This window comes from Anomaloglossus baeobatrachus, chromosome 4, assembly GCF_048569485.1.
Source record: "Anomaloglossus baeobatrachus isolate aAnoBae1 chromosome 4, aAnoBae1.hap1, whole genome shotgun sequence".
Lineage (NCBI taxonomy): Eukaryota > Metazoa > Chordata > Amphibia > Anura > Aromobatidae > Anomaloglossus > Anomaloglossus baeobatrachus.
The window spans coordinates 683,275,458-683,296,737 of NC_134356.1; the positions used below are offsets into that span (position 1 = coordinate 683,275,458).

At 38.8% G+C, this 21,280-nt stretch overlaps 1 protein-coding gene across 2 annotated transcripts; it reads right to left on the reverse strand.

Annotated features, from left to right (window-relative positions):
- Positions 1–744: 744 nt before the first annotated feature.
- Positions 745–19,234, reverse strand: GP1BA (glycoprotein Ib platelet subunit alpha). Of its 2 annotated transcripts, none has more exons than XM_075343220.1 (3): positions 18,664–19,234; positions 14,697–15,205; positions 745–2,449 (listed from the first exon to the last, which is right to left on the reverse strand). In XM_075343220.1, the coding sequence occupies exons 2-3, from the start codon at positions 15,177–15,179 to the stop codon at positions 863–865; spliced, it is 2,070 nt and encodes a 689-aa protein (XP_075199335.1). In that variant the 5' UTR covers positions 15,180–15,205; positions 18,664–19,234; the 3' UTR covers positions 745–862. The 2 variants fall into 2 exon arrangements, with proteins under 2 accessions (XP_075199335.1, XP_075199336.1); XM_075343221.1 differs by lacking the exon at positions 18,664–19,234 and adding an exon at positions 15,291–15,400.
- Positions 19,235–21,280: the final 2,046 nt, after the last annotated feature.

The following is a 21,280-nucleotide window of genomic DNA, read 5'->3' on the forward strand; positions in this document are numbered from 1 at the left end:
AGGTGTAATTGTTGTGGTGGTTTTTTTGTTTGTTGATGCATATGGCAGAGCATTATCTGTCAGTATCATGGTGGCATTTGCAGTGGCACTGTCTAGTTATTACAAGCTTCGTTGTGCAGGAGATTTGAGCTCTGCTAGAAATGAGGTAAAAAATTTGGAAACTTTCCAGTTGACCAAAATTATAATTTTTGCAATGAGGTGTGATTGTTGTGGTGTTTTTTTTGTCTGTTGATGCATGTGGCTGAGGATTTTCTTCTACCATGTGCATCATTATAGTGGCATTTGCAGTGGCACTGCCTAGTTATTACAAGCTTCGTTGTGCAGGAGAGTTGAGCTCTGTTAGAAATGACGCCAGAAATGTGGAAACTTTCCAATACACCAAAATGATATTTTTTTTAATGAGGTGTGATTGTTGTTTTTTTGTCTGTTGATGCATATGGCAGAGGATTATCTTCTGCCATGTGCATCATCATAGTGTCATTTGCCGTTTCATATCACTGATCTGTCACAGCTGCCTAGTAATTGCAAGCTTCGTTGTGCAGGAAAGTTGAGCGCTGCTTGAAATAAGTTCAGACATTTGGAAACTTCCCAGTAGACCAAAATGATAATTTTGTTATGAGGTGTGATTGTTGGGATGTTTTTTTGTCAACTATAAAAGTCTAGAACAGCGCCACCTAGTGGTCTCATTAGCATGAACTATGACACTGATGTAAGGAATGACAACAGCCTGATCTATTACTTTTTTAATCACAGTAGTCCACGGGGGTCCAACAAATAATACTGGGGTACGGGGTTGGATGGATTTGGTAACTAAAGTCATTCATGTCAGCTGTGATTGACCGTCTGACCCGGCCCTTGTATATTACAGAATAGCAGACGTGTATCTTACTCCCTGTTGCCGAGTATTGGACTCTAGAACCAACATCTTAGTGACACCAGACAGAGACTGGTCTCTGAAGTGGGACTCAATGGCGCCATTGTTGACGAGTAAGATATCTTCATCGCTCATGGGCATCCTCATACTGTATCTGATCAGCCGTATTCCTGGAAGCCATTGTATAAGGTCCTGATTACAGCAGTAGATCCACAGCAAACACACCAAGGTGAGGATCATTTCCACTAAGAGGAGGAGGATACACAAACCGTAAATAATCACATGTAGAAGACAACAGTATTCGAGGATGACGTTGGCCAACCAATCTACGCCAAATGCTGCCACCCGTGAACTTCGGGGTGGCAACATGGGTTCAATAGTAGGACTCATCGTAGATGCTTTCTCTCTCTCCTCAATGGTTTTTCCAGTGGTTATTTTGTTGGGCTCCTCAGTGGTGATCCCAACCATGGTGGTGGTCATCATCAACGTAGTTTGGTAAGATGTGGTAGACCTTTCCATGGTTTTTAGTTTTGTCCTTGTGGTTTCCAAAATAGTAGTTTCTGTAGTTGTCATAGTGGTTGGTAACGTGGTGGTTTTTTGTGTAGTTGGTGTTGTGGTTGGTAACGTGGTGGTCTTTTGTGTAGTTGGTGTTGTGGTTGGTAACGTGGTGGTCTTTTGTGTAGTTGGTGTTGTGGTAGGTAACGTGGTGGTCTTTTGTGTAGTTGGTGTTGTGGTTGGTAATGTGGTGGTCTTTTGTGTAGTTGGTAACGTGGTGGTCTTTTGTGTAGTTGGTGGTGTGGTTGGTAACGTGGTGGTCTTTTGTGTAGTTGGTGGTGTGGTTGGTAACGTGGTGGTCTTTTGTGTAGTTGGTGGTGTGGTTGGTAACGTGGTGGTCTTTTGTGTAGTTGGTGTTGTGGTTGGTAACGTGGTGGTCTTTTGTGTAGTTGGTGATGTGGTTGGTAACGTGGTGGTTTTTTGTGAAGTTGGTGTTGTGGTTGGTAATGTGGTGGATTCTTTTATGGTTGGTGTCATGGTTGGTAATGTGGTGGATTCTTTTATCGTTGGTGTCGTGGTTGGTAATGTGGTGGATTCTTTTATGGTTGGTGTCGTGGTTGGTAATGTGGTGGATTCTTTTATGGTCGGTGTTGTGGTCTCCGCGACCTTTTTGGGCACGGAATTTTTTTCTGTAATAGGAGGAGCATTTATGTCCCCTTTAGTTCTTATCGAGCAATGATCCATGTCGTGATCGATGAGCGGGGTGCCATCGGAGCAGACCACGCTTCTTTGGTTCTTAGTTGGACCTTCTTTGGAGGTTACGTAGACTCGGTCTTCATCTGCCTCCAGCCAGTTCTTGAAGTACAGGAGGGCACAGTTACAGTTCCAGGGATTTTTCTCCAGATACACGTAAGACATTTCCAGATCCTCAAAGAAGTTGTCGGGAATCTCGGTGAGACGATTCCCTGATAAGTAAAGAATGTTCAGATTCTCAGAGTAGGAGAGAAGACGGTCAGGAAGATGCCACAACTGGTTGTATGACAAATCCAGATGCCCCAGTGATGGCAAAGCCATAAATACCTAAGACACAGAAGAATATAAAGCATATTAGTTAAATTCTTGTACATACAGTGCCTTGCAAAAGTATTCACCCCCATGGCATTTCACCTATTTTGTTACATTACAACCTGTAATCCACCCGGGCCTGCTTGCGCTGTCAAAATGTGTCACTGAGATTTAAATTGCCGCGGCGGGAATCGCGCCGTTCCCCGCCGCCATCGAAGGTCCCATGACATGATTACAGGGTGCCGATGGTTGCCATGGTAGCGATGGGTCATGAGATGACCCCTGTCGCTATCATGACGTATTTCGTGTGACAGGAGACAGTGCGGCAGCTCTTAAAGGAACAGTGCATTTTTGCGGATCAGAGACGTGCAGCTCTGATCAGCAGAAATGAACAAGTAATCAGAGTCACAAATCACACCACTTTTGCTCCATTGAAAATGCCGTTAAAAAAAGGAAAAAAAATAGACGTATTTGGTATTGCCGAGTTCAGAAATGTCCGATCTATTAAAATATAAAATTAATCTGATCGGTATACGGTGTGGCGAGAAAAAAAAAATCCAAATGCAAAAATTACCTGTTTTTGGTCGTTGCAAAAAATTTTTAAAATGCAATAACAGGAGATCAAAAGCTAGCAACTGCACAGAAATGGTATGAGTAAACACGTCCGCTCAAGATGCAAAAAATAAGCCGCCACTGAGCACCAGATCCCGAAAAATGAGAACGCTACAGGTCACAGAAAATGGCGCCAAAAGCGCTACTCTTTTTTTGAGACAAACTTCAGAAGTATTTTTGAACACTTTACCTAAGTAAACCTATTTATGTTTAGTGTCTATGAATTTGCACCGACCTGAGACATCACACCGACTCATCAGTTTTACCATATAGTGAACACTGTGAATAAAATATACAAAAAACTACCGTGCAATTGCCCTTTTGTTTTGCAATTTCACGCACTTGGAATTTGTTTTCCCGTTTTCCAGTATATTTTATGGTAAAACGTATGATTTTATTCAAAAGTACAACTTGTCCCGCAAAAAAAAAACCCTTGTGGCAATATTGACGGAGAAATAAGAGTTACGATTCTCGCAAGAACTGGAGCAGAAAATGCAAAACGGAAAATTGTCCGGGGGAGAAAGAGTTAAGCAAGATTCACCACTAACCAACCATACCATGAAGACCAAGGAGATCTCCAAACAACACCATGAAGATCAAGGAGTTCTCCAAACAACACTATGAAGACCAAGGAGATCTCCAAACAACACCATGAAGACCAAGGAGATCTTCAAACAACACCATGGAGACCAAGGAGATCTCCAAACAACACCATGAAGACCAAGGAGATCTCCAAAGAATGCTGTGAATACCAAGGAGATCTCCAAACTACACCATGAAGACCAAGGAGATCTCCAAACAACAATATTTAGACCAAGGAAATCCCCAAACACCATGAACACCAACTAGATCTCCAAACAACACAATGAAGACCAAGGAGATCTCCAAACAACACCATGAAGACAAAGGAGATCTTCAAACAACACCATGAAGACCAAGGAGATCTCCAAACAACACCATGAAGACCAAGGAGATCTCCAAAGAATACTGTGAATACCAAGGAGATCTCCAAACTACACCATGAAGACCAAGGAGATCTCCAAAGAATACTGTGAATACAAAAGAGATCTCCAAACTACACCATTTAGACCAAGGAGGTCTCCAAACAACAATATTTAGACCAAGGAAAACCCCAAACAACACCATGAACACCAACTAGATCTCCAAACAACACAATGAAGACCAAGGAGATCTCCAAACAACACCATGAAGACCAAGGAGATCTCCAAACAACACCATGAAGACCAAGGAGATCTCCAAACAACACCATGAAGACAGAGGAGATCGTCAAACAACACCATGAAAACCAATTAAATCTTTAAACAACACCATGAAGACAAAGGAGATCTACAAACAACACCATGAAGACCAAGGAGATCTCCAAAGAATACTGTGAATACCAAAGAGATCTCCAAACTACACCATTTAGACCAAGGAGGTCTCCAAACAACAATATTTAGACCAAGGAAAAGCCCAAACAACAACATGAACACCAACTAGGTCTCCAAACAACAATATTTAGTCCAAGGAAATCCCCAAACAACACCATGAACACCAACTAGATCTCCAAACAACACAATGAAGACCAAGGAGATCTCCAAACAACACCATGAAGACCAAGGAGATCTCCAAACAACACCATGAAGACCAAGGAGATCTCCAAACAACACCATGAAGACCAAGTAGACCTCCAAATAACACCATGATGACCTAGAAGGTCTCCGAACAAGTCAGAGACAATGTGTTAAGAAGTACAAGTCAAAAATATCCCACGCTCTGATGAGCCCCTGGAGAACCATTAAATCCATTATCATCAAATCCGAAGAACATGGTACCACAACAAACCTACCAAGAGAGGGCCACCCACCAAAACTCTTAGCCCAAGCAAGAAGGGCATTAATCCGAGAGGCAGCACAGAGACCAAAGGTAACCCTGAAGGAGCTGCAGAGTTCCTAAGCAGAGACTAGAATATCTGTCCATATGACCACAATAAGCCATACACTCCATAGAGTTGGACTTTGTGGAAGAGGGGCCAGAAAAAAAGACTTTATTTACAGTCAAAAATTGAAGGCTCATTTTGATTTTGTCAAAAGACATGTGGGAGACTCCCCAAATGTACTGAGGAAGGTGCTGTGGTCAGATGAGACCAAAACTGAACTTTTTGGCAAACAAGGTAAACACTATGTCTGGCGCCAAAGTAACACAGCTCATCTCCCCAAGAATACCATCCCCACAGTGAGACATGGTAGCAGCAGCATCATGCTGTGGGGAGGTTTTTCAGCAGCAGGGACTTATATACAGTACAGACCAAATGTTTAGACACACCTCATTCAAAGAGTTTTCTTTATTTTCATGACTCTGAAAATTGTAGATTCACATTGAAGGCATCAAAACCATGCATTAGCACATGTGGAATGAAATACTTAAAAAAGTGTGAAACAACTGAAAATATGTCTTATATTCTAGGTTCTTCACAGTAGCCACCTTTTGCTTTGATTACTGCTTTGCACACTCTTGGGATTCTCTTGATGAGCTTCAAGAGGTAGTCACCGGAAATGGTCTTCACTTCACAGGTGTGCCCTGTCAGGTTTAATAAGTGGGATTTCTTGGCTTATAAATGGGGTTGGGACCATCAGTTGTGTTGTGCAGAAGTCTGGTGGATACACGGCTGATAGTCCTACTGAATAGACTGCTAGAATTTGTATTATGGCAAGAAAAAAGCAGCGAAGTAAAGAAAAACGAGTGCCCATTATTACTTTACGAAATGAAGGTCGGTCAGTCCGAAAAATTGGGAAAACTTTGAAAGTGTCCCCAAGTGCAGTGGCAAAAACCATCAAACGCTACAAAGAAACTGGCTCACATGAGGACTGCCCCAGGAAAGGAAGACCAAGAGTCACCTCTGCTGCGGAGGATAAGTTTATCCGAGTCACCAGCCTCAGAAATCGCAAGTTAACAACAGCTCAGATTAGAGACCAGGTCAATGCCACACAGAGTTCTAACAGCAGACACATCTCTAGAACAACTGTTAAGAGGAGACTTTGTGCAGCAGGCCTTCATGGTAAAATAGCTGCTAGGAAACCACTGCTAAGGACAGGAACAAGCAGAAGAGACTTGTTTGGGCTAAAGAACACAAGGAATGGACATTAGACCAGTGGAAATCTGTGCTTTGGTCTGATGAGTCCAAATTTGAGATCTTTGGATCCAACCACCGTGTCTTTGTAGAAAAGGTGAACGGATGGACTCTACATGGCTGGTTCCCCCCGTGAAGCATGGACTAGGAGGTGTGATGGTGTGGGGGGGCTTCGCTGGTGACACTGTTGGGGGTTTATTCAAAATTGAAGGCATACAGAACCAGCATGGCTACCACAGCATCTTGCAGCGGCGTGCTATTCCATCCGGTTTGCGTTTGGTTGGACCATCATTTATTTTTCAATAGAACAATGACCCCAAACACACCTCCAGGCTGTGTAAGGGCTATTTGACTAAGAAGGAGAGTGATGGGGTGCTACGCCAGATGACCTGGCCTCCACAGGCACCAGACCTGAACCCAATCGAGATGGTTTGGGGTGAGCTGGACCGCAGAGTGAAGGCAAAAGGGCCAACAAGTGCTAAGCATCTCTGGGAACTCCTTCAAGACTGTTGGAAAACAATTTCCGGTGATTACCTCTTAAAGCTCATCAAGAGAATGCCAAGAGTGTGCAAAGCAGTAATCAAAGCAAAAGGCGACGACTGTGAAGAACCTAGAATATAAGACATATTTTCATTTGTTTCACACTTTTTTGTTAAGTATTTCATTCCACATGTAATAATGCATGGTTTTGATGCCTTCAATGTGAATCTACAATTTTCAGAGTCAAGAAAATAAAGAAAACTCTTTGAATGAGAAGGTGTGTCCAAACTTTTGGTCTGTACTGTACATAGAGACTTATTCAAAGAGACGATCAACTGTAAGTGCCGCAAAAGGAGGTACCACAAAGTACTGATCTTAGGGGGGGTTCTGCACACTGACGTTTTCAGTTATTTTGTCCTTTTACTGTTTGCTTCACAATAAAATGAAAAACAAACGTTCACAGTTGTAGACATGATCTCTACATGAACTGAAGTAAGTATTATAGTAGTTATATTCTTGTACCTAGAGTTAGTATTATAGTAGTTATATTCCTGTACATAGGGGGCAGTATTATAGTAGTTATATTCTTGTACCTAGAGTTAGTATTATAGTAGTTATATTCTTGTACATAGGAGCAGTATTATAGTAGTTATATTCTTGTACATAGGAGCAGTATTATAGTAGTTATATTCTTGTACATAGGAGCAGTATTATAGTAGTTATATTCTTGTACATAGAGGGCAGTATTATAGTAGTTATATTCTTGTACATAGGCAGCAGTATTATAGTAGTTATATTCTTGTACCTAGAGGCAGTATTATAGTAGTTATATTCTTGTACATAGAGGGCAGTATTATAGTAGTTATATTCTTGTACATAGGGGCAGTATTATAGTAGTTATATTCTTGTACCTAGAGTTAGTATTATAATAGTTATATTCTTGTACATAGGGGCAGTATTATAGTAGTTATATTCTTGTACCTAGAGTTAGTATTATAGTAGTTATATTCTTGTACATAGGGGCACTATTATAGTAGTTATATTCTTGTACATAGGGGGCAGTATTATAGTAGTTATATTCTTGTACATAGGGGCAGTATTATAGTAGGTATATTCTTGTACATAGGGGCACTATTATAGTAGTTATATTCTTGTACATAGGGGGCAGTATTATAGTAGTTATATTCTTGTACATCGGGGGCAGTATTATAGTAGTTATATTCTTGTACATAGGGACAGTATTATAGTAGTGATATTCTTGTACATAGGGGGCAGTATTATAGTAGTGATATTCTTGTACATAGGGGCAGTATTTTAGTAGTTATATTCTTGTACCTAGAGGCAGTATTATAGTAGTTATATTCTTGTACATAGAGGGCAGTATTATAGTAGTTATATTCTTGTACATAGGGGCAGTATTATAGTAGTTATATTCTTGTACCTAGAGGCAGTATTATAGTAGTTATATTCTTGTACATAGGGGGCAGTATTATAGTAATTATATTCTTGTACATAGGGGGCAGTATTATAGTAGTTATATTCCTGTACATAGGAGGCAGTATTATAGTAGTTATATTCTTGTATATAGAGGACAGTATTATAGTAGTTATATTCTTGTACATAGGGGCAGTATTATAGTAGTTATATTCTTGTACATAGGGGGCAGTATTATAGTAGTTATATTCTTGTACATAGGGGGCAGTATTATAGTAGTTATATTCTTGTACATAGGGGACAGTATTATAGTAGTTATATTCTTGTACATAGCGGCAGTATTATAGTAGTTATATTCTTGTATATAGGGGGCAGTATTATAGTAGTTATATTCTTGTACATAGGAGCAGTATTATAGCAGTTATATTCTTGTATATAGGGGGCAGTATTATAGTAGTTATATTCCTGTACATAGGGGCAGTATTATAGCAGTTATATTCTTGTATATAGGGGGCAGTATTATAGTAGTTATATTCCTGTACATAGGGGCAGTATTATAGCAGTTATATTCTTGTATATAGGGGGCAGTATTATAGTAGTTATATTCTTGTACCTAGAGTTAGTATTATAGTAGTTATATTCCTGTACATAGGGGGCAGTATTATAGTAGTTATATTCTTGTACCTAGAGTTAGTATTATAGTAGTTATATTCTTGTACATAGGAGCAGTATTTTAGTAGTTATATTCTTGTACCTAGAGGCAGTATTATAGTAGTTATATTCTTGTACATAGAGGGCAGTATTATAGTAGTTATATTCTTGTACATAGGGGCAGTATTATAGTAGTTATATTCTTGTACCTAGAGTTAGTATTATAGTAGTTATATTCTTGTACATAGGGGCAGTATTATAGTAGTTATATTCTTGTACCTAGAGTTAGTATTATAGTAGTTATATTCTTGTACATAGGGGCACTATTATAGTAGTTATATTCTTGTACATAGGGGGCAGTATTATAGTAGTTATATTCTTGTACATAGGGGCAGTATTATAGTAGGTATATTCTTGTACATAGGGGCACTATTATAGTAGTTATATTCTTGTACATAGGGGGCAGTATTATAGTAGTTATATTCTTGTACATCGGGGGCAGTATTATAGTAGTTATATTCTTGTACATAGGGACAGTATTATAGTAGTGATATTCTTGTACATAGGGGGCAGTATTATAGTAGTGATATTCTTGTACATAGGGGCAGTATTTTAGTAGTTATATTCTTGTACCTAGAGGCAGTATTATAGTAGTTATATTCTTGTACATAGAGGGCAGTATTATAGTAGTTATATTCTTGTACATAGGGGCAGTATTATAGTAGTTATATTCTTGTACCTAGAGGCAGTATTATAGTAGTTATATTCTTGTACATAGGGGGCAGTATTATAGTAATTATATTCTTGTACATAGGGGGCAGTATTATAGTAGTTATATTCCTGTACATAGGAGGCAGTATTATAGTAGTTATATTCTTGTATATAGAGGACAGTATTATAGTAGTTATATTCTTGTACATAGGGGCAGTATTATAGTAGTTATATTCTTGTACATAGGGGGCAGTATTATAGTAGTTATATTCTTGTACATAGGGGGCAGTATTATAGTAGTTATATTCTTGTACATAGGGGACAGTATTATAGTAGTTATATTCTTGTACATAGCGGCAGTATTATAGTAGTTATATTCTTGTATATAGGGGGCAGTATTATAGTAGTTATATTCTTGTACATAGGAGCAGTATTATAGCAGTTATATTCTTGTATATAGGGGGCAGTATTATAGTAGTTATATTCCTGTACATAGGGGCAGTATTATAGCAGTTATATTCTTGTATATAGGGGGCAGTATTATAGTAGTTATATTCCTGTACATAGGGGCAGTATTATAGCAGTTATATTCTTGTATATAGGGGGCAGTATTATAGTAGTTATATTCTTGTATATAGGAGCAGTATTATAGTAGTTATATTCTTGTACATAGGGGCAGTATTATAGTAGTTATATTCCTGTACATAGGGGCAGTATTATAGTAGTTATATTCCTGTACATAGGGGGCAGTATTATAGTAGTTATATTCTTGTATATAGGGGCAGTATTATAGTAGTTATATTCCTGTACATAGGAGCAGTATTATAGTAGTTATATTCTTGTACATAGGGGGCAGTATTATAGTAGTTATATTCTTGTACATAGGGGGCAGTATTATAGTAGTTATATTCTTGTACATAGGGGCAGTATTATAGTGATTATATTCTTACACATAGGGGCAGTATTATAGTAGTTATATTCTTGTACATAGGAGCAGTATTATAGCAGTTATATTCTTGTACATAGGGAGCAGTATTATAGCAGTTATATTCTTGTATATAGGGGCAGTATTATAGTAGTTATATTCTTGTATATAGGAGCAGTATTATAGTAGTTATATTCTTGTACATAGGGGCAGTATTATAGTAGTTATATTCTTGTACCTAGAGTTAGTATTATAGTAGTTATATTCTTGTACATAGGGACAGTATTATAGTAGTTATATTCTTGTACATAGGGGGCAGTATTATAGTAGTTATATTCTTGTACATAGGGGACAGTATTATAGTAGTTATATTTTTGTACCTAGAGGCAGTATTATAGTAGTTATATTCTTGTACATAGGGGCAGTATTATAGTAGTTATATTCTTGTACCTAGAGGCAGTATTATAGTAGTTATATTCTTGTACATAGGGGGCAGTATTATAGTAGTTATATTCTTGTACATAGCGGCAGTATTATAGTAGTTATATTCCTGTACATAGGGGCAGTATTATAGCAGTTATATTCTTGTACATAGCGGCAGTATTATAGTAGTTATATTCCTGTACATAGGAGCAGTATTATAGTAGTTATATTCTTGTACATAGGAGCAGTATTATAGTAGTTTTATTCTTGTACATAGAGGGCAGTATTATAGTAGTTATATTCTTGTACATAGGGGCAGTATTATAGTAGTTATATTCTTGTATATAGGAGCAGTATTATAGTAGTTATATTCTTGTACATAGGGGACAGTATTATAGTAGTTATATTCTTGTACATAGGGGGCAGTATTATAGTAGTTATATTCCTGTACATAGGGGGCAGTATTATAGTAGTTATATTCTTGTACATAGGGGGCAGTATTATAGTAGTTATATTCTTGTACATAGGGGACAGTATTATAGTAGTTATATTTTTGTACCTAGAGGCAGTATTATAGTAGTTATATTCTTGTACATAGGGGCAGTATTATAGTAGTTATATTCTTGTACCTAGAGGCAGTATTATAGTAGTTATATTCTTGTACATAGGGGGCAGTATTATAGTAGTTATATTCTTGTACATAGCGGCAGTATTATAGTAGTTATATTCCTGTACATAGGGGCAGTATTATAGCAGTTATATTCTTGTACATAGCGGCAGTATTATAGTAGTTATATTCCTGTACATAGGAGCAGTATTATAGTAGTTATATTCTTGTACATAGGAGCAGTATTATAGTAGTTTTATTCTTGTACATAGAGGGCAGTATTATAGTAGTTATATTCTTGTACATAGGGGCAGTATTATAGTAGTTATATTCTTGTATATAGGAGCAGTATTATAGTAGTTATATTCTTGTACATAGGGGACAGTATTATAGTAGTTATATTCTTGTACATAGGGGGCAGTATTATAGTAGTTATATTCCTGTACATAGGGGGCAGTATTATAGTAGTTATATTCTTGTACATAGGGGGCAGTATTATAGTAGTTATATTCTTGTACATAGGGGGCAGTATTATAGTAGTTATATTCTTGTACATAGGGGCAGTATTATAGTGATTATATTCTTGTACATAGGGGCAGTATTATAGTAGTTATATTCTTGTACATAGGGAGCAGTATTATAGCAGTTATATTCTTGTATATAGGGGCAGTATTATAGTAGTTATATTCTTGTACATAGGAGCAGTATTATAGCAGTTATATTCTTGTACATAGGGGGGCAGTATTATAGTAGTTATATTCTTGTACATAGAGGCAGTATTATAGTAGTTATATTCTTGTACATAGGGGGCAGTATTATAGTAGTTATATTCTTGTACATAGGGGCAGTATTATAATAGTTATATTCTTGAACATAGGAGCAGTATTATAGTAGTTATATTCTTGTACATAGGGGCAGTATTATAATAGTTATATTCTTGTACATAGGAGCAGTATTATAGTAGTTATATTCTTGTACATAGGGGCAGTATTATAGTAGTTATATTCTTGTACATAGGGGGGCAGTATTATAGTAGTTATATTCTTGTACATAGGGGCAGTATTATAGTAGTTATATTCTTGTACATAGGAGCAGTATTATAGTAGCTATATTCTTGTACATAGGGGCAGTATTATATAGTTATATTCTTGTACATAGGGGCAGTATAGTAGTTATATTCTTGTACATAGGGGCAGTATTATAGTAGTTATATTCTTGTACATAGGAGCAGTATTATAGTAGCTATATTCTTGTACATAGGGGCAGTATTATATAGTTATATTCTTGTACATAGGGGCAGTATTATAGTAGTTATATTCTTGTACATAGGGGGCAGTATTATAGTAGTTATATTCCTGTACATAGGGGCAGTATTATAGTAGTTATATTCTTGTACATAGGGGGCAGTATTATAGTAGTTATATTCTTGTACATAGGGGCAGTATTATAGTAGTTATATTCTTGTACATAGGAGCAGTATTATAGTAGTTATATTCTTGTACATAGGGGCAGTATTATAATAGTTATATTCTTGTACATAGGAGCAGTATTATAGTAGTTATATTCTTGTACATAGGGGCAGTATTATAGTAGTTATATTCTTGTACATAGGGGGGCAGTATTATAGTAGTTATATTCTTGTACATAGGGGCAGTATTATAGTAGTTATATTCTTGTACATAGGAGCAGTATTATAGTAGTTATATTCTTGTACATAGGGGCAGTATTATAGTAGTTATATTCTTGTACATAGGAGCAGTATTATAGTAGCTATATTCTTGTACATAGGGGCAGTATTATATAGTTATATTCTTGTACATAGGGGCAGTATTATAGTAGTTATATTCTTGTACATAGGGGGCAGTATTATAGTAGTTATATTCCTGTACATAGGGGCAGTATTATAGTAGTTATATTCTTGTACATAGGGGGCAGTATTATAGTAGTTATATTCTTGTACATAGGGGCAGTATTATAGTAGTTATATTCTTGTACATAGGGGGCAGTATTATAGTAGTTATATTCTTGTACATAGGAGGCTGTATTATAGTAGTTATATTCTTGTACATAGGGGCAGTATTATAGTAGTTATATTCTTGTACATAGGGGCAGTATTATAATAGTTATATTCTTGTACATAGGAGCAGTATTATAGTAGTTATATTCCTGTACATAGGAGCAGTATTATAGTAGTTTTATTCTTGTACATAGAGGGCAGTATTATAGTAGTTATATTCTTGTACATAGGGGCAGTATTATAGTAGTTATATTCTTGTATATAGGAGCAGTATTATAGTAGTTATATTCTTGTACATAGGGGCAGTATTATAGTAGTTATATTCTTGTACATAGGGGCAGTATTATAGTAGTTATATTCTTGTACATAGGGGGCAGTATTATAGTAGTTATATTCCTGTACATAGGGGCAGTATTATAGTAGTTATATTCTTGTACATAGGGGCAGTATTATAGTAGTTATATTCTTGTACATAGGGGGCAGTATTATAGTAGTTATATTCTTGTACATAGGGGGCAGTATTATAGTAATTATATTCTTGTACATAGGGGCAGTATTATAGTGATTATATTCTTACACATAGGGGCAGTATTATAGTAGTTATATTCTTGTACATAGGGAGCAGTATTATAGCAGTTATATTCTTGTATATAGGGGCAGTATTATAGTAGTTATATTCTTGTACATAGGAGCAGTATTATAGCAGTTATATTCTTGTACATAGGGGGGCAGTATTATAGTAGTTATATTCTTGTACATAGGGGCAGTATTATAGTAGTTATATTCTTGTACATAGGAGCAGTATTATAGTAGTTATATTCTTGTACATAGGGGCAGTATTATAGTAGCTATATTCTTGTACATAGGGGCAGTATTATATATTTATATTCTTGTACATAGGAGCAGTATTATAGTAGTTATATTCTTGTACATAGGGGCAGTATTATAGTAGTTATATTCTTGTACATAGGAGCAGTATTATAGTAGTTATATTCTTGTACATAGGGGGCAGTATTATAGTAGTTATATTCCTGTACATAGGGGCAGTATTATAGTAGTTATATTCTAGTATATAGGGGCAGTATTATAGTAGTTATATTCCTGTACATAGGGGCAGTATTATAGTAGTTATATTCTAGTATATAGGGGCAGTATTATAGTAGTTATATTCTTGTACATAGGAGCAGTATTATAGTAGTTATATTCCTGTACATAGGGGCAGTATTATAGTAGTTATATTCCATACATATAGGTGGTATATTTTGTCCTCACCTTTTCTGGGAGTGAGTTGATCTGGTTATGCTGCAGCTCCAGGTGTGTCAGCCTCTTCAGCCCCATGAAGGCGTCCTCCTGGATGGTGACGATCTGGTTGTTGGATAGCACCAGTTTAGTTAGTGCGGATAGCTGTGACACTTTGGGCAGTTTTCTTAGTGAGTTGTTGGCCAGGTTGAGTTCTTCTATGATTAATGGTATGTCTATATCAAACTTGGTCATCCCATTATCAGTAATTTCCAGTTCTACCAAATTGTTAAAGCCCTTAAACATGGAGGTGGAGATAGACTTGAAGTTGTTATAGGACAGGAGGAGGACGGTGGTGGTCTTCTGGATGTCAGTCACCGGGAGAACCGACAAACCAAGATTGGTACAAGATGTTTCTTCCTTATTTTTGACCTTCTCAGTGGTACAAGAAGGATTGGAGAAAACTTTACTGACTACGACGAGACCGAAGAGGCCGAAGCCAAGAAGGAAATTCATGATGAAGCTGAAGGAAAGTCTGTGACCTGGAAGACAAAGATGAGGAACTGTAAAAACATCAGTCTCATCTTTACAACATCTTCTCTGAATTCTCCTCTATTCTGCTCTCACCATCATATCTGCCGCAGCTTCAGTCATGATGTCTTCTGGCTATTACTAATGCCGAGAGCAGCTCTTCTCACCGACCCACCAGATATCAGTTATACACCACCCACTGCCGATTTGACACGTTTTGTCACCTACAGAGAATGGAGATCTATAATTTTTATCGTAGGTAACTTCAACTGAAAAAGACAGAATAAAAAATATCTAAAATATCCCACTGTATGATTTTTACATAATCAATGTGTATTTACACACTGCAGTGGGGATTTCGGCGACTCCTCCACAGATCTTCTCCAGATCTTTCAGGTCACTCCTCCATACAGATCTTCTCCAGATCTTTCAGGTCACTCCTCCATACATATCTTCTCCAGATCTTTCAGGTCACTCCTCCATACATATCTTCTCCAGATCTTTCAGGTCACTCCTCCATACATATCTTCTCCAGATCTTTCAGGTCACTCCTCCATACATATCTTCTCCAGATCTTTCAGGTCACTCCTCCATACAGATCTTCTCCAGATCTTTCAGGTCACTCCTCCATACATATCTTCTCCAGATCTTTCAGGTCACTCCTCCATACATATCTTCTCCAGATCTTTCAGGTCACTCCTCCATACATATCTTCTCCAGATCTTTCAGGTCACTCCTCCATACATATCTTCTCCAGATCTTTCAGGTCACTCCTCCATACAGATCTTCTCCAGATCTTTCAGGTCACTCCTCCATACAGATCTTCTCCAGATCTTTCAGGTCACTCCTCCATACAGTATGGGGAGATAAGGCATGCACACCAGTGACTATGGAAGGGGAATACATGTAATAGCAGAAACTGCTGTGTGAATACTGACATGAAAAATTCAATAGCTATTTGTAAGAATGAAATGTGAAAAATGGAACCTGCATTACTGCCATGAATATATGAATAAAGAGAAATTTAGCTACTGAATTGATCAATGCAATAGAGCCCCAACACTACGCCAAAGTATTTCTCTACGTTGGGGTCCCTAGCTTGTGTGTGTCCTCTCATGCAGTTAAAAAACTTACCGTGTATGGGAGGCTGAGACCCAGGCTATATATACGATGTGGATTGGCAATAGGTGTGTATGGGGAGGGTTCACAAACGAAAAACTACTAACATTAAGGAATAACGTTTGGAACTCCATTCTACGTCTGAACTGGGTGCAAAAAACCTAAAAAACATCACTATGGGGAGATAAGGCATGCACACCAGTGACTATGGAAGGGGAATACATGGAATAACTCCTCCATACAGATCTTCTCCAGATCTTTCAGGTCACTCCTCCATACAGATCTTCTCCAGATCTTTCAGGTCACTCCTCCAGACAGATCTTCTCCAGATGTTTCAGGTCACTCCTCCATACAGATCTTCTCCAGATCTTTCAGGTCACTCCTCCATACAGATCTTCTCCAGATCTTTCAGGTCACTCCTCCATACAGATCTTCTCCAGATGTTTCAGGTCTCTCCTCCATACAGATCTTCTCCAGATCTTTCAGGACACTCCTCCATACAGATCTTCTCCAGATCTTTCAGGTCACTCCTCCAGACAGATCTTCTCCAGATGTTTCAGGTCACTCCTCCATACAGATCTTCTCCAGATCTTTCAGGTCATTCCTCCATACAGATCTTCTCCAGATGTTTCAGGTCACTCCTCCATACAGATCTTCTCCAGATCTTTCAGGTCACTCCTCCATACAGATCTTCTCCAGATGTTTCAGGTCTCTCCTCCAGACAGATCTTCTCCAGATCTTTCAGGACACTCCTCCATACAGATCTTCTCCAGATCTTTCAGGTCACTCCTCCATACAGATCTTCTCCAGATCTTTCAGGTCACTCCTCCATACAGATCTTCTCCAGATGTTTCAGGTCACTCCTCCATACAGATCTTCTCCAGATCTTTCAGGTCACTCTTCCATACAGATGTTCTCCAGATCTTTCAAGTTTCAGGGCTGCAGCTGGGAAATATTGATTTTCAGCTCCTACAAAGATTTCCTATTGGGGTCAGGTCTGGAGACTGGTTAGGTTACTCCAGGACCATGAAATGCTCCTTACGGAGCCGCTCCTTAGTTGCTCTGGCTTTGTGTTTTGACTGTGTTGGCCAAAAACTTGCAATACATAACCTCATCCATCCTCCTTTCATTACGATGCAGTTGTCCCGTCACTTTGGCAGAAAAGCACCCCCAAAGTGTGATGTTTCCACCACAATGCTTTGGGAAGGTGTTGTTGGGGTTGTACTCATCCTTCTTCTTTCTCCAAACACAGCGAGTGGAGTTCATACCAAAAAATTCTATTTTAGTCTCATCTGTCCACATGACCTTTTCCCATGCCTCCTCTGGATCATCCAGATGGTCATTGGCAAACTTCAAATGGGCCTTGAAAGGGTACCTTTTGTGCCCTACAGGATTGTAATCCATGACAGCATAGTGTGTTACTAATCTGTGAGACTATGGTGCCATCTCTCTTCAGGTCATTGACTAGGTCCTCCCGTGTAGTCGTCGGCTGATTCCTGAGCTTTCTCAGAATCATCCTTACCCCACAAGTTGAGATCTTGCAAGGAGCCCCAGACCAAGTAAGATATAAGTGGCACGGAAGCTCAGTGGTTAGCACTGCAGTCTTGCAGCGCTGGGGTCATGGGTTCAAATCCCACTAAGGACACCAACTGCAAGGAGTTTGTATGTTCTCCCCGTGTTTGCATGGGGGTTCTCCGGTTTCCTCCCACACTCCAAAAACATACTCACAGGGAACCTAGATTGTGAGCCCCAATGGAGACAAAGTTGTCACTGTATGTAAAGCGCTGTGGAATTAACAGCACTATATAAATGAATAAATATTATTATTATTATTGACAGTCATCTTGTGTTTCTTCCATTTTCTAATAATTACACCAACAGTTGTTGCCTTCTCACCAAGCTGCTTGCCTATTGTCCTGTACCACATCCCTGCCTTGTGCAGGTCTACAATTTTGTCCCTGATGTCCTTAGACAGCTCTATGGTCTTGGCCATGATGCAGAGATTGGACTGTGATTGATTGAGTGTTTGGACAGGAGTCTTTCATACAGGTAACATTTTCAAACAGGTGCAATTAATACAGCAGAATTCTTGCTGGTTGATAGGTGATAAAATACTTATTTAATGCAATAAAATGCAAATTCATTATATCAAAATCCTTTTTGGACTCTGTCACAGTTGAAGTTACCTACTAATAAAATTACAGACCATTCCTTGTAGATGGGAAAACTTGCAAAATTAGCAGAGGATCAAATACTTATTCTCCCCACGGTATGTGTACTTTTATATATATATATATATATATATATATATATATAAAAAATACTCATAGGTTATCGTACATCCCCTCACCTTGGCCAGACGCTCCTGTCCTCACCGTCCTCCGCTGCCTTCTTCTCTTCTTCTTCTGCTTTGTGGTCTTCACGCTTCTGCGCTCGGAGCTTATCACATGGAGCTGATGCTTCCTGGCGTTAAATTTGTATGTTCTGGAAACTCATAATGTTCCTGTGGTTTCTAAGAAGGAGCCGCTGTCTCCCTGTATTATATATTCTATACTACAATAATCTTGCAACCCTATATACATGCACATATACAATCCATTTCTAGTAATGCTGGAAATCCCCTTGTGTATAAAGTAAATATAAAAAGTCTACACGCCCCTGGTAAAAAGCTAGCTTTTCATCATGTAAAAGAAAACCTACCAAAAAATCTGATTAACCCCGTGTAAAGTTTATCCGTTCTGGGAGGATTTTAGTTGCATTTTACAATAAAATCCATGGCCCATAAACAGCTGACAACACAGCAAAGGGATCTCATTGTAAGGTATCAGGCAAGAGAAGACTACAATGAAATTTCCAAGGCATTAGATCTACCATGAAGCGCTGTGAAGACGTCATAAAGAAGTGGCTTACTTTTGGCACAAGAGTGACATTACTTGAAAGAGGACATCTCTCAAAAGCTGATGAAAAGACAGGAAGATAATTGATCTAGGAGGTTTCAAGAGGTGGGCAGGAACATTAAAGGAGCTGCATGAATTTCTGGCAAGTACAGGTTGAGTACTATCTCCTGTTTTCCTCATATGTCTGGTCAATGGGGTAGGGAAACAAGATAGAAACTTTTTCTTCCAAAGAAAAAAAACATCCAAGCTCAGTTATATTTTGCGAAGACCTACATCAAGTCTACGAAATGCATGTAAGAAAAGTGTCTGATGAGACCACGGTGGAACTTTTTGGCTATAATTCCAAATGCTGAAAAATCAATAATGTGCATCACCAAAAGATCACCCTCCCCATGATGAGGCATGGTGGAGGCAGCATTATGCTTTGGGTCTGATTTGTGGCAGCTGAAACTGGTGCTAAGGTCAAGGAAATTATCAACATTTTCAAAGATCAGTCAATTCTGCATCAAAACCTTCAGGTCTCTGTTAAAAAAGCTTAAAATGACGATGAATTTCACCTTTGAGCATGATAACGAATTTAAGTGACCTCAATATCAACAGAAGAACGGCTTCATTAGAAGAAGATGGAGATTAACGTGTCACACAGAGTTTTGCACAAACTTAGCTGACTGTCACGGCGGTATTGGACTCTGTTCAGATTGTAGATTCTGACACTCCGTCCAATTGTTTCTCTGGTGTCTGGAATCAACACAGGCTGATTCAGGCGTCGACCTGCTGTGTGCTGATCCATAGGTAGGCTAGCAAGAGTTAAGCTCTGCTGGTCTGCTTTCTTCTTTAATCACATGTTGTGGAGAGACCTATCACACCTGCTCCCCTCCTATTTATGGTGGTGGGATCCTTCCACCCATGCTAGCTATAGTTTATTTTATTTTGGTCTGTGAGGTGTGGTGTTCCAGACTTTCTGGTGCTTGGTGCAATTGTGGAGTTTACCCCTGTTGTTTTGTCGCTTCCTTCCTGCTCTTATTTTTTCCCCCTGAATCTCATGTTGTCTTTACCCTCTATGTGCATGCTGTGTGACAGAGTTTTGATTTTTTTCCCTTGCCTGTCTTTATCTGTAGGTTTCAACACACACCTGTCCCGTCCCTCCCAAGGGGAAGGGTGAATCAGATCAGGACTGGTCAGGAGCAGGGCCAGGAAGGAGACTACGGCCTCTCCACCATCAGGAGATTAGGGATAGTATAGGGCCCCCTAGCTTGAGAGACAGCTTAGGAGAACTGGTTGACCAGTATCGCAAAGTTATCGTGACAGAAAGTCCAGTGAGAGCTCAGACTTGAATCCAATAGAAATTGGATGACCAACAGAGTAGAGTGTGAGGAGGCTTATACCGGCAGGGTGGTCTCCAGCTTAGGATAGATCTTCTTGGGCTGAATTTCCAGGTCTTCATTTTTATTACATTTTTGTGAGTAGCAACATTTGTCCGGAGAGTGGTGGAGGATCCCAGGGTAGTACTGAACCAGAAACCTCTTTGGCACTAATTTTACAGCAAGGATTTGAGTTTTTGTCTAGTCTTCTGAACGACCATCATGAGTCCTCATGTGTGTGTTTCCAGACTTCAATTCTTTCCTATGTTGACGTCCAAGGTCAGGCATCTCCACCATCAGGAGTATCCGTGAGATTAGGGATAGTGTAGGGCCCCTGGCTTGAGTGACAGCCTAGGAGAACCGGTTGACCGCTATCCCAAAGTCATTGTGACAGAAAGTCCAGTGAGAGCTCAGACTTGAATCCAATAGAAAAGATGGCTAACGACCAACAGAATAGGGCGTGAGGAGCTTGTACCAGTAGGTTGGTGTTCAGCTTAGGCTAGATGATCTTGGACTAAATTTCCAGGTCTTTGTTGGTATTACATTTTCGTGAGTAGCAACATATGTTCGGACAGTGGTGTAGGACCATAGGGCATTACTGAACCAGGACCTCCTTTGGCGCTAATTTTATAGCAAGGAGTTGACTTTTCGTGTAGGTCTAGTCTTGTGAACGACCATCATGAGTCCACTTGTGTATGTCTCCAACACT

Bases quoted from the DNA above. Each gene is read 5' to 3' on its own strand.
- GP1BA (XM_075343220.1), bottom strand. From the start codon at position 15,179: ATGAATTTCCTTCTTGGCTTCGGCCTCTTCGGTCTCGTCGTAGTCAGT. The intron at 2,450-14,696 runs GTGAGGACAAAA...TCTGTGTCTTAG, and splicing joins TCAACTCACTCCCAGAAAAG to GTATTTATGGCTTTGCCATC.